This window comes from Amphiura filiformis, chromosome 12 (genome assembly GCF_039555335.1).
Source record: "Amphiura filiformis chromosome 12, Afil_fr2py, whole genome shotgun sequence".
Classification (NCBI taxonomy): Eukaryota; Metazoa; Echinodermata; class Ophiuroidea; order Amphilepidida; family Amphiuridae; genus Amphiura; species Amphiura filiformis.
In genome coordinates, this window is record NC_092639.1 from 55,114,627 (window position 1) to 55,129,522 (window position 14,896).

Sequence of the window (14,896 nt, forward strand, 5' to 3'; positions counted from 1 at the left end):
TTTCGGAAATGTAGACCTGTTTATGCGTACAATTTGGCTTTGATGTAAAAAGTGGACATTACCCTCCCCTAAATGCATCTTCTGCCAATTCTTAGCATATTCATGTAGCAACTTTCAAGAAAAATTGTATACCATATTATATTTCACTTTGGGTATTTACAAATCTTATACTAATTATCACTCACCATTACTCCTTCGTGGGGAAAGAAGTAGTAAAATTAGATTGTAATTATGGTGCCCAATATGTGGGGGGAAATAATTTACTAGGTGGGCACTTTTGGGCAATGGGCAAGTTGAATTTACTGGGTGGGCAAAATAATTTACTGGGTGGGCAAATACCCACCCAGTTAACATGTTATTTACCTCCCTGTCTGGTGGTCGTTTTATAATTTACCATATATAATAATAATTATTAGAATTTTTAAAGTTGGAGCCAAAATTAGTAATTTGTTTAATAGGCGACGAGCTGTATATAGCGCTTTCCCGCATGCGCATATTGGAGTCGGAAGTGAGTGAGAGAGCAGCGAGATAATTTGTAATGATGTGGATATTTGGGCTCGTCGTTGTGCAGACTTTTCATCAAACTTGAAGCTGGTGAGAGGACCTGCACTAAAGGCAAAATTCAGTCCCAGTAATATCTCATTGTACGATTGAAATAGGGTAAGCAATTGCGACTTATATAAACCTTATTTAACAGGTGTTTGGCCGTGCAGAAATTCACTCCGAAATTTCTTCGAACTGCACCTGTCACACTCCCATACATGATACAGCTCTGCATGCATGATGCACATGCATGGGGCTCAGCACCTGCACCTTGCTCGCGTGCATTGTATGCGTCTTCAAAGTTCAAGGCCCTTGCTATGCACATTCTACCATGGCTACTGAGAACTTCTATTAAGAGGACTGTACTTTATGGAGGAAGGAGAACTACCATGGGCCATTATTCCATTAATCGAGAACTCAAATTCTAGCTTCCAATTTGTAAATTGTAGCTATCCTATGTCACCCTATTTTTAAAATTTTAACAAAATAGGTCGAATTATTTATATACCAAATTAAAGCTCTTGATGAGACATACATTGGTGAAGAAAAAAAAATGTATCTTGTTCCATCTCGGAGAAATTTGCAGTTAAAATATGAATGGAAAATTGTGGTTTTTGCTTTTTTTTTGTGTCACATTTTTACGTTTCGGTTAGAGGGAACCCATACCGTAGTACATGGCTCTGCACAACGCAACGGTATGGGATGAAGTGTATACATACAAAAAGCTAGTGCAACGCAAGTGCATGATTTCTATTAGAGTTTGCACTAGTCTAAGAAATTAAGGCTCCTGTAGCTAAATAGTTGCATGTTTGTCATAATATTACACAGCTTCTTGTACTTCTTGACTAAACATCTATGCTTGAAATTGTAATTATTACTTCATTATTTATCCAGTATAAAATAAGAATTCATTAGCACATGATGCACATCGGCGCACCAAAACTGAGATGGTACTTCTGTACAAACTTAAAGGGGGTAATCCTATCGGTTTAGGATATAATGGATTCTCTTCAAACTTACATACAATGATATAATATTGGATGGCTGAGCATGATACCATAACATATCGGATGAGTCATAAAAATATCGGACGAGCCAACGGCGAGTTCGATATTTGTATGACGAATCCGATATGTTATGGTATCATGCGAAATAAGCCATCCAATATTATCATTATTAGGCTTTCTTAACTCCTAATAACCCTGAAAACATAATAATGTCAAATAGTGTCCCCTTTATCAATCTATGTGAGAAAACGGGAACAATTTCAGCATAAAAGTGAATAATTAGCATATTAGCAAGCCAATACCGCTCATTCTACAAAATCCAGTGCCAATAGCCTTTTTTCCATTCTTTGATCCACAAACACTTTGTCGAGCATTTAGGGCATCAAATATGTTGTTTTTCTGGTAGAACTCAACGAGATCTACACGGACATATATAGTTGTCCATACTTTAGATGCTTTCTTCAGCCTGTTTAACCCTTGCAAAGGCTCAAAAATCGCTAAAAATGCGTTTCCACTGCTCAAGTGTCATATCTGACCCTGAATATTTTCTTTGAATAAATGCGATTTCTTTACACATTTGTTGTTTTTTAATTAGATAACGCACCATCACATTGTTTATCAACATTATTTTTTAGTGATTAAAATGTCTTTGTGTAATTCTAAAATAAATTGCACTTTCCACCAAAACGCTGTGAGCTACGTTACCCTTTTTTAACACACGTTATTGGAAAGAAGTAAAACAGAGGTATCAATGTAATTTGCGGTTTTTGAAAGGAAACACTCATAGGTTTTTAAAAATCACAATAAAAATCATGATGCTGTAGCATTTTTGGCATAGAAATGTTGTAAACATTGAAATTTCGACCGACCATGTTAAGATTGGTGAGCTACGTTACCAGGATTCTATAGTATGCACTTGTATTACATGTACTTCCTAATAATATGTGAAAGCTACCAGTGGTCGAACCCCATTTATATTAGAATTAACCGACATAACGTTCTAACGTTCGCAAATCACATTAAAAACATTAAAAACCTGTGAACTACGTTACTGTGAGCTACGTTACACACTCATTTACGCATCTTCAAAACTTCTATGGAATGGTGAAATCTGTTTTACATTTCACTCAAGTGATCTTTAGTTTGCATTTTATGACCTTGGATTGAGTAAAACCAGCCCATTTTGTAGTCGGTAATGTAGCTCACATTACATTGAGTTTTAGTGTTAAAAAACATCATGACTTCTTGAAAGAAAAATATGCAAGTGGTGTTGGCAATTTTTTACATCTGAAAGTAGTGATACATTTACTCTTAAAAACACTAAAAGCAGGTAATTTTGTACAACTTTATTTTTTTCAATTTTTATAGTGGATTGGCACCGGATTTTGTAGAATGAGCGATACACTGGTACGCGTGAATTGCATTCTGGTCAGGCATCCCGAAACAACGGCCGAGCATGTCCCGGTGGAAACAGGAAGTGTTCGCCTTGGCACTGAAAACCGGCTCGCCCTGTACACTTTTATACCCTCTATTCATACTGATTAATCTTAAAAACATTACATATCACTGCGCTCATTATCATTCTTGACAAGATAGCCCATGCTGTATTTACTTCGCTTAATTATTTCTTTATTTTTAGCTATATGATGCACATTTTCACATATGATTTTTCTTTGTTTTATTTTTTAACTAATTTTTTTAATGGGGGGAGGTGCTCTCATAATTTTTTTCATATTCCTCGTATCATGCTTGACAATATAGGTCATGTTTCCTTATTTATTTCGCCTGTTATGTATTTCTTTATTTTTGTTTTTTGTTTTATATCATTATAGCGCCATCTATAGTTTGACATTAGGGGGCCGATTTGATGTATTTTTGCGGACGAATTGTTACTGGGGTGAAGTCAGACGATGGTGGACTACATTATTCAATGTGGCAACAGCCAAAAGCGTAAACAAAACAGACAATATGACGGCAACACTGCCTGCACGATGGACGCAATTATTTTTTCCCTGAGCCAAGATCCGTTCTTAGCTCTATTGGCGGGTGGCCCCATTACAGAAAAAAAATGCATAAAATATATTTCCCAGTGCAATATACATTTTCACATGAAAATAAATAATTTTAAATTCAAAGAAAAAAGAAGAAGAAAAATTTTTAAACATCGCCGGGGATGGGAATCGATCTCGGGACCCTTTGCGTGGGCGGCGAGATCCGCAACCACTACACCACGTAAACTCATTGATACATGTAGGGGAAATTTTCAGTATATATCGTAACATATCGTGCGTTATTCACACAAAAAAAATTTAAAAAACAGTACTTACAATGAGGTTCACTGGCGAACCTCAACGGATTTAGACTGATAAAATAGTGCTTAATAACATACGTACAGTTTTGGAATAATTTGAGACATTTTTGTGTTTACGTGTAAAACCAATGACAACGTCAAAATTGAGCCAATCTTGGCGGCCCCCTGGGTGAAGTCTTCCGAATCTATTCCGATTTCATTCTATGACTACCCAAAACTCCCGTGTCGTGTAAAATGCGAACAACTGGTAACCTGTAAAAACCGATGTGTTTCATGATTTCTCCGGAAATACATCGACTTGGAGCGTCAAATTTCAGGATAGTAATGAGAAAAATAGTATCTATCATGTGATACCAAAACCTCATCAACAATGAAAAAAATCGGGGGGATGATGCTGTTGATCGGGTTACGGACCTTTAAATAGGGCAGCGCCAATAGTGGTAAATGTCATATACCCGGTACCGATAAATTTTTTTTAAAGTTTGCATTGCTAACTACATTTCAGTGATTTACAGCCTACCAAAAAGGTCAAATATTTACCAAGGAGCTGAAATGCATATATCAAATTAAAGCTAATAATCTCAGCTATTCAACCGTGGCAAATATGTTTCAATTGGTGCACCTTTTGCCGAGTTATTGATCTTGAAAGATGAACCTATAGAGCCATTTTTTTTATATAATTTTTTTTAAAATTTTGTTGTGTACATTCACCTCAATACTCAGTTATATGGTTTGCTCCTCTTCAATTACCGTACTGACGCGAGTATTATAATTGTCCCACCTTCGAGTAAAGTCCCACCCCCAAATTTGTGAAAAATGTCAGAAATTGTAAAAAAAATAAAAAGTCAACAAATTTTTTTTTTTTGCCCAATATACTATCATAGATAAGTTTAGAAGCCTCTAAAACACATACAAACATTCTTTATGACACCTTATAGTATGCATAAATCAAGCATTTTAACCGAAACCTAATTTCAATGGAGGTCATATAAGGTGTCATACAGAATATGTTTTTTATGTGTTTTAGAGGCTTCTAAACTCATCTATGATAGTTAATATTGTAACTTTTTTTTGTTTTGACTTTGGCCAAATTTGATCATTTTGTGAAAAATCGTCTAATTTTCGGCCATTTTCGGCTCGCTATAAGTAATATTAATGGGCTAAATATCATTTTTGTGACTATAATTATTAAAACTAGTCTCACATGTGTTCTCTTTTCCCACAGAAAAGAAGGAAAAAAATAAGTGCAATATTACTAAATTGGTCAGTGAAATCCATCGAAATTCAATTTGATTAATAAGATCTCAACTTTGAGGCGCTTTTCATAAATGTTATAGAATTTGTGACCGCTTGTTTTCACAGCAATCCAAACCTCTTATGGTAGATAACCATTTCCTTCAATATAAAACTTTTCTGAGTCAGTTTGATAAAGTTACAGGCAATGGAAAACCCATAATAAACCCTGTATTCTCTGAGATATGGGGAAATTGCATGCTTTTCGGCAATTTCGGAGGCCTAAAAATCAATTTAAACCAAAAATATACAAACAAAGCACGATAGATTTTGAAAATAGACTGCCTGTTTTACTAAAACCATGAAAAAGTAGAGTAATACATGGAGTGCCACAGGTCCAAATTTCCCCTTAAAATAGGGCCAAAAATGGAAAATCTCAACTTTGAGGGCGCTGTTCATCTAAATGAAGCGCTTCAGTATTTTTTTTTCTTCGTAACTCTCGAGTACTCCCATTGGGCTCTAGCCTGCCACAAAAAATAACTTTAACAAGCACTTCTTTAATAGGGTTAAAGCACCATGAAAGTACCAACTTAAATTACTAAATGTGATAAAACGCTTTTTCAATTACCCCCTGCGTAGAAACGATGCATATTTTTTCCCCGTAAATATGAAGAGGACATATGGGTCAAACATAATTAATATAATTGGGGTCTTTCTTTCATTAATTTATGTAACAAAATGACCCCCAAATATTGAAGGGTTAAAAAGGTCCATAACAATGGCAATTTTGGTGGTTGCTAGGTGGGGCTGTTCCTTAGCAACCAAAATATTTGTAATTTTTTTTCCGCCGGATTTCTTCATTTTGGCATATTGGGAACACATCATGAGTATATCAGCCAATTTCAAGAGGGTCAATGTGGAACTTGCTGAAAATCCTGTTGATTTGATATGGACTGACCCTGGAGCAAATCGGACATGTATACGGTTTCCATAATACATCAATTTATATTTTCTTTGTATCCTATTGTTTTAGTCAATAATCAATATAGTTTTATGAGCTAAAAGGACTGGAAAGGCTCATTAATATGTAATTTTTTGCCATTGCCAATATTTTGCTAAAAATCCATGCATAAATGTACAGGGTTCTTTTATTTTGCATACTTTTGCCCTGAAACTTGGTCAAAGTGTTTCTAATATGTTCTAATGTAATATATAGTGAAGCCACCCTCTATTTTGCATATTTGCATACTTAATGCGCTAATTTGCATAAATGCTAATTAATTATGCAAATATGCAAATTGTTCCTTCCTTCCTGCAAAGCTTACATTCATGAGAGGGAATTGATGAATGTGGTTTACAGGTTTATGGGGGGGGGGGGGGCGTCGCAGGTCTCGATCCTCTTGGCCCTCATTTTGTACATGCCACTGATTCTTACCATAGATGACAGTTTCAGTTTAATTTAAGCTACATAATTTTTTATTTTTCAGATACCTCAGGTTGACTTGAAACTAAAATGGCAACTTCAAGCAATCGCTTTGTTATCGATGACCAGCATATGGACACAGGTACTGGTATATTATATAATTCTTTTCCTTCTTTCATTTAAGGGGGTACTACACCCTTGCCCAATTTTGTGTCTATTTTTTCATTTTTCCCAAAAAATATAGTGCATTGGTGACAAGTAAGATATGTATATTATAGGGGCAATGACTACAACTACTGCACTGGAAATTTTATTTCAACACAGACAACAGTTGTGGAGTTACAGTCAAAATGAGGAAAACCAATATTTGATCAATAAATCAATAACTACTTGCCTTGAGTTGCTGAATTTTCTGTGCAGTAGTTGTAGTCCTTGCTCCTATAATATACATATCTTACTTGTCATCAATGCGCTATAATTTTTGAGAAAAATGCAAAAATAGGCACAAAATTTACCAGGGGTGTAGTAGCCCCTTAAGCTATATACTTGTAAGCCTACATGTAATTTCCAATCCAAGTAAAAAAATACTTGTGTGAGAAGCTAGCACAAGATAGAGGTCTTTCTTGCATCAGGTTTGTCATAATTTTTCAGACCAAGATGTTTGATGAGCACCCTCATGATCCTTATTAATTTTATGTCAGAGGTTGTAGCAAATGTGCATTACTATCTCTTTGGCAGAATTTCAGTTGGCAAATATTTCTTATATCTATTGATGTGGGGAAACAGATAAAATACAGACTAGATACAGTAACAGAGGGGATAAAAAACAACTATTGTAGGCACAGAAGTAGGTAAAGTTTGATAGCCAAAAATTACCAATTCCAAGGCCCACAGAAGTGTTAAACCATCAAAAACAACTGGGATCAATGGGAATACAAATGTGCACATAAACGGACACAATAAACCAAACAACAAATGTAGGCACAAAAACAGGCAAAGTTTGATGGCCAAAAATGACTAATTCCAAGGCCCACAGAAGTGTTAGGAAAACAGTACAAACACATGCTGGAACAAGTGATGAAAATCACTGAGCACATCAGCAGACAAACTAAACAGACAAAAAAAACCCCCAGAAATTTAACAAATTCATGGTAATGCTCATACATTTTCCTTTCAGTTACTCTCCTCTCTGACCCTGACGACGAAGAGGACGGAGAAGATGAACTCTTCAACCGTGATGATGGCTTGACCTATGACATGAGGTCATCTGAGTTGGAGCAGATGCATGTGGATGATGGCTTGTATTCTATTACACCACCTAGTGTAACCTACAGGGTTGCCATGACGACTTACGTATGGGTAGCTGCTGGAATGGCTGCACTTGGAGGTGTTTTATTTGGATACGATATGGGTAAGGGACAATGGGGAATGTTTGGTATCGGGATGGAGGTTTGGGGATGGGTGTGTACTTTAAACTTAGATCATGCAGAACTAAGGTTTTTGTTGGGGGGGTCAACTTTTATTTTGGCATATGTATGTACCGTGAACGTTCTCAAAAGTAGTTTATTGGCTTTTTCTCAAAAAGATCAGTGTTGGAATTGATTAAGCTTGGCACTTAAATGCTATGGTAATGGGACTGGAAATTAAGTCTGGTGAAAGGTTTGGCCAAGAGTAGCTGCTTGTATTCAGCCTGGGAAACCAATGTGACAACATACCTTTTCAACACGGCTGTGTGTTGGTGTTGCTTTCTTTCAGGTATTGTGTCTGGGGCATTGCTTCTGCTGAAACCAACTTTTAATCTTAGTTGTTTTGAACAAGAGATGGTTGTTAGTTCCATGCTGCTTGGTGCTCTATGTGGATCTCTAGTGGGAGGTAAGTTTATGTGATAACTCAAAAGACTGCAATAGTGTGGACTTCAGGTGAACGGGTGGCTAGCTGATAATGTCAAAATTTAGATTTAACTGTGACCCACTCTGACAAAACCAGGAACAAGTCACATCTTTGACATTTAATGATTTGATTAAAATGTAAGCACTAGACAATAAGCTTTAAAATGATACCAAAATTATATTAAAATGTAACCTGATTGTCAGCCTCACCCCCCCCCCACACACACGCACTCTTTACTCCATCAAAATGCAGATTTTGGTATATATTGAAATTAGACATTCCAAATCGGAATATGTGCGAATAAATCATCAAAAAACTGTTGAATTAGTCATAACTGTGGTATACCACATTTGAGACTAATTCGACAATTTTATGATGATATCTTCGGAAAAACAGCGATTTGGAACTCAGTATGATAATGAGAAAAATAGGATTTCTCATTTGATATTAATTTATTACATGAATATTATTACTGTCTGTTCAATTAGCTTAGATTCTTGAATTTTTAAGATATTTGAAAAAATACAAAATTGCGGTCAAAGTCATCAAAGAAAAGTGTTAGCACAGCCTTAGACCTAACGTGATTTATACTTTTCAAATTCTAAAGTTCAATTTAAAACCCCATTTCTTTTCAGTTTTGGTCTTTTCCCGCGATATTTTCAAAACAAGCCGTAGAACGTCGGGTACCATAAACTTTTTTGAATCAATCCATTTAGAGCAATGGGGACGCCGGACGATATGTCACAATGCGCTGAGATAGTATTTATTCGACCATCCGCATCAAGAATTGTCCAGCAAAATAGCTATATTTGTCAGTAGGCCTATTTCAGATTTGTGTTGAAATCCTACTGTTGAAACATTACCTTATTATTTATGAACTACATGTAAGTTTTCTAAAATAGACCCAGCTTATATAAATACATGCCTTACGTATTTATTTATTTATTTATTTATTTATTTATTTATTTATTTATTTATTTATTTATTTATTTATTTATTTATTTATTTATTTATTTATTTATTTATTTATTTATCTATTTATTTATAAATTTATTTATTTATTTATTTACTTATTTATTTACTTTGCGAATTTATTTTGCGAATGGATCTGAGAAGGTGTAGGCATTTAGGCCTATTATAAAACTACACATTTATTTTCAATTAGTTATTTCGTTTTGTTTGTTGAATACAAACTATGAGAAGGACAAAAAAACTTTTGTACAAGAAAATATTATTCAAAATAATCAGGTTACAGAAAGCAATTTTTGAAAAGTCACTGTATCTGAAAATGTAAAGCGAATGCTGATATTCTTGGGAAGGAATCATGGTATTAAACAAAACTCAATTTACATTGTAAACCAGTTGAAATAAGATGGAAAAAATGTTTAGGAAAAATAATGCTCAGAATAATGTTATGCATAAAACGTAATCGCGCCATATAATTTCGTGTAACAAAAACCGGTGGACCATCATCACCTATAGAACCTATCCAATACCCGGAACGGTATAACAATAGAGGCCCTGCATCATTTTATCGACTGGCTCCAAACAAAGGATTTGAACCGGTGTCCTTCACCGTAGTTATGGCGGAGTGCAGTTCATTCAATCAAATGTTGTCATCAACCTATTTGATCGTAGTGCAGGGTTATGTGTGTGAGACGAACTGTCACGGTAGATTGCAATCATGCTTTTGTTGAATGCATTTGAGTAGTCCGCCATATTTACGGGATGATACGTCACATGCAAGGCCTCTATTGAAATGACAGGACAGATTGGTGAACAGGTTGTTTTGCTATATTGGATAGGGTCTATGCCCTAAGTTGAGAATGGACCGTCCCACTCGATTTGTAAAAAGGTCGCGAACCCTTTGGGTGGACCCAAATAACTGCCTAAAATGAGGCAAAATTGAAAAGAAATCGTGCTTTAAATTGAACTTGGGAATTTGAAAAGTATAAATCACGTTGGGTCTAAGTAGGGATGACCAATGAACCATCAACTTGATTAGAACACTCCCATAGACATGCAGGGAGCTCAACTGTGCACTGCTTGCACATACATTTCTAAATTGATCTCATTCTTTTATTTTTCAATATTTTTCTGTAAAATTTGGGGAAGTTACTGCCAATTATATTTTGTAACTATCTTGCAAATTACAGCAACATAACTTATTTTGTTTTTCTGTAAGTGCGAGTCAAAATTGGTCCATCGCCACAGTGCGCTTAATTGCCAGTGGCTGAGTTTAGCACTGCTCAAGAATGGCACAAAATATTCAAATCAGTAAGATCAGGTGAAAAACGTGGCCTACTGAGCTGTAATTTGGCAGAGTTGCCAGTAATACCTCTATCATACCCTCTGTAAAAAGGTTAAAAAATTGAACAAGTAGATCTCGAGTTACAAATTAAATCACCAGCTTCCCTTTGGAATTTTTATATTCCTTTCAAATCATGTTAAGAAGACACCTTTCTGAACATAAATGTGAAGTTTCGTGCTCATTCGATGTATTGTTCACCTGATCTTAACCCTAAACGTTTTCTTATATTTAGGCCTATAACATCTACAACTTGCTGCTGGCTATACCTTGTTTAGGACTTTCAAAAGAAGTACCTGAATGTGCAACCATAACTGTTTCAAAATAGCCCGCGATAGTCATGCAGGTAACTCCGAGGTCAAGCATTGAATTGGTTTGAACAAAGATACTCATAATGTATTGAGTGCTACTTTGGTTTGAATGAGGAATACTACAGGAATACACATGAGCATGATGAGGATAATCTCTATTGTTGTGAATGAGTCAATGACCTTCAAAACTTAAGATTTTGTTTACATACACCTACTAATTGGTCATATTAAACCCAATAACATTGAAATTCTTGGTTGTGAAAAAAAGTTCACCTACTTAGTGCAATTTTGATTTTGTGCCATATCGGCTATCTTGGATGATTTTTGGCAAATGTCCTCTAAATGCATGATTTCAATGCCTTGGTTTGAAAAAATAAGTTATGCCAGTGACTAGTTAAGTGCCATTTCATAAGAAACCCTTTGATACTTTCACAATATGCTTGTTTCATGTTTGCAAATATGTTAAAATAAAGAAATATATAAAGGTAAATATATGCTTATGCCAATTTTGCTCCCAACTGCTATTTTTGGACCTTGTCATTTTATTTCGCTCCAATGACAGGTCAGAATGGGAAACTTTGATAATTCATAATTGAAAAGTTTTTGACCGATTTTGACCATTTAACCACCAAAATACTTCTGTTGATTAGTTCTACTCAGAAAACAATATTTTGTAGCAATAGGGTCAACATGAAATTTTGATGGTTATCCCTAGTCTAAGGCTGTGCTAACACTTTTCTTTGATGACTTTGGCAGCATTTTTTTATTTTTTCAAATATCTTAAAAATTTAAGAATCTAAGCTAATTGAACAGACAGTAATAAAAAACACTGTAGACTATATATATTAATTATGATTATCACGCTGTATAAATGTTAGTAATTCCGTAAGAAAGGGACAACATATTATGTTTTATGTCAATTTTAAAGAATTTGATTTTCCAAATATTTCACATCACATTCCTTTAATAGCATCAATACTTTTCAAGATATGGATAATTTTGTAAATGATACCTTGATATTTTTGCCAAATTGCACAGGATTGAATAGGGATTATCATAGTTCAACTGTTATTTAAATAAACCTCTTTGTAATAAGTACTTTCAAGAATTTGACAGTCCACTTAGTCCCACAGTCAATTAGCATGAAATTAAGAATTCCAATTTTTTTTAATGGGAATGTCATCTTTAAAGGCCTATAACTCAAAAAACATGTCTGGCGACTTGTTCTGGGTTTTGTTGGAGCTGGTGACATATATGTTGCTAATTTGTTTTGTTACACCCTGTATATTTTTATCTTGCTCATAATTTGTTACACCCTGTTTATATTTTTTTCTGACCAGTGACTTTATTGATTTTCTAATTCTATAGCTTTTTATTCTGCTTTCTGACTTTTGTTACTGCTCACCTGTTTTCTTCATCATTTCTTTTGTTACATTAATCATGGGCGTGACTTATTTTGCCCTGCTCATTGAAGTGTGTGAGTAGATGATTTTAGAGCAGTGTATATCTGACAGTTGAAAGGGATGGATGTTACTAGTGTGTGAGGCCAAACACTTTTGCTTTACTTTTCAACTTCGTGTGAGTGGTTATAAGGTGATGGGTGTGAGCTTTTGCATGTAAGTTACCAAGGGTGAAAATAAGAGAGCTTGAACCAGGGGCCACTTTGGCAAAAAAAGTGGCCCCTGGTTCACCAAAATTTGGAAGAACCAGGGGCCATTTCCAATTACCCAAGGGCCTAATAAAAATAAAGATGTGCTGGATGAGTTATATGAGCACTATTTGCTTGTAATTTGATATTTTTGGTTCACTATCCAGGGGGCCAGTTTTGTGAGAAAAGTGTCCCCTGGTCAACTAAAATTGAGATGGAACCAGGGGCCATTTCAGAGTTTCTGGGGGCCAAACAGCTCCCGTCTCCCACCTAATTTCACCCCTGTAAGTTACGCGAATACGCGTATATAGTATAAGTTGGCAAATTAGTTCATGATGTGAATTTTTAATATGTGAATTTTAAAATAAACTGAAAAAACAAACAAATTTAATTTTTATTTTGACCTTTCTGATTAGTCCTAGACCTTAAACATCATATTCCGAGGTGCGGAAGTACACCAAATTGGTGTCTTATGACCTATGACATTCTTTTGTGGCGAACGACATGGTCTTTCAATTCACGCCGAGTGTCCTTGACAGGTGTGACTATATGCTTCAGTGGTCATGAAAGAATTCAAAAGATAACCTCGGCCCCAATAATCCCGAGCTATTGTCTGAAACTGCTCCTCGGAAGATGTATCATAAGAACTCAGTCTTCAAATGATAGTCATTTAATGTCCAAAAGATAAATTACTGACTATCATTGAAGACTGAGTTCCGCAGTCTACTTTCCGACAAGTTTTTTTTGTAGTTTAAAATGTGGGCCTTCATTCTGGAATTAACACCAGGATATGTATGTTGCAATCGTTGTTATTAATTTTGTTATGAATTGTTATGAAGTTTGTGGAATGCTGATTCAAATCGATGATGTGATATGTTGTCTGTTAAAATGTGTACACATTATACCTGTTATTCAGGTCCTTGTAATTTAGATGTGTTCCTCATTTCATATTTTCCTCACATTCCATTTGGCATTTGGCCCAAGCTTTTGTTACTCTGCAGTGCAGACTGGTCACAAAAGTCTGATTCAAGGTTTTAGCAGCCCAAATTGCCCTTTAACTTGCCAGAAGTGTTAATTGTGGAATTTCTAACTTTCGTATGAACAACCGATAGCTTGTGATACGAAAGTTAGAATGTGCAATGATACCTGCCCGAGTCGGAGAATCGTCGACTGTTTTAAAACGCTCTAAAACAGTCGGAGAATCGTCGACTGTTTTAAAACGCTCTAAAACAATTTTTTAAATTATCAAATTTGGCTACAATTTAGTTTGGCTAACATTTATGTATCTTCGCAAGATCATTTGCTTACTTTTAACCGGAAAGACAGGTGCCGAAGTACAAATGCTGACCATTTAAAAAACGGTAATAGGTCCTGTAGTTCTGCGATCTTTCTTGATCGCAGTTGTTTTGACGACTGACTGGTTCGCCGGTCCCCCACGACTTTTTCCCCACCCGCTTCATGGAGCCTCCAGCTTGCAAGGTACCATAGGTCACCTGGGTTTTTTTAACGAAAAAAAACTTAAGTAAAATAATTTTTGTAAATTCAAAGAAAGGAAAAATACCAATGCTATTTTATTTTAATCACAATATTTTTAATATTTGTAATCAATCACCTCAGAAAACTTGCAAAAGATAGTGAAAAATTATAGATAACACAATTTAATTTGGCTGCGCGTCATCAATTGGCAGTGTTGCAAGTATGTATTTAATTACAATATGGCGGCCGCCACATGATATTGATGTCCGGCGATCACTCCAGAAAAATTTACACAAAATGACGATTTTAGTAAGTACAATAATGACGAACTGATGCAGGAGTATAGCACAGTGTGTCGGTAATATGTCAATAACAATATCCTCATATTTTTGAGACAATAAGAAACTTCAGGAAGAAGTTTTTATTCATATGCATGATATTGGGACCTGTATGCCAACCGTGTGCATGTACCAAACAAGGTCAGTGAAGGTACGTTACATGAGCGCAAATCCTTGCACGTTCTAACTTCGTATCACAAGCTATCGGTTGTTCATACGAAAGTTAGAAATGATTTTTCCTGTGTTAATATATTGATGTGCAAATTTTAGTCTGCAGTATGTACCAGGTCTGTCGATAATGGAGTTGTTTTTGGACCGATGTTGCACTTCATTTTATTCAATGTTCCTATTTATTTTTGTACATGTATCTTGGGGCTTCTTGCTTTAAAATATAGTGGCAGCACACCC

At 35.4% G+C, this 14,896-nt stretch overlaps 1 protein-coding gene across 1 annotated transcript in view; it reads left to right on the forward strand.

The window, feature by feature from the left end:
• Positions 1 to 6,580: 6,580 nt before the first annotated feature.
• Positions 6,581 to 14,896, forward strand: part of LOC140166924 (solute carrier family 2, facilitated glucose transporter member 10-like) — a 31,465-nt gene continuing 23,149 nt past the window's right edge. The window contains exons 1-3 of the mRNA XM_072190409.1: positions 6,581 to 6,659; positions 7,695 to 7,928; positions 8,273 to 8,389. Of these exons, the coding sequence (XP_072046510.1) occupies positions 6,608 to 6,659; positions 7,695 to 7,928; positions 8,273 to 8,389 (403 nt within the window). The 5' untranslated portion in view covers positions 6,581 to 6,607. The remainder of the gene's footprint in view (positions 6,660 to 7,694; positions 7,929 to 8,272; positions 8,390 to 14,896) is intronic.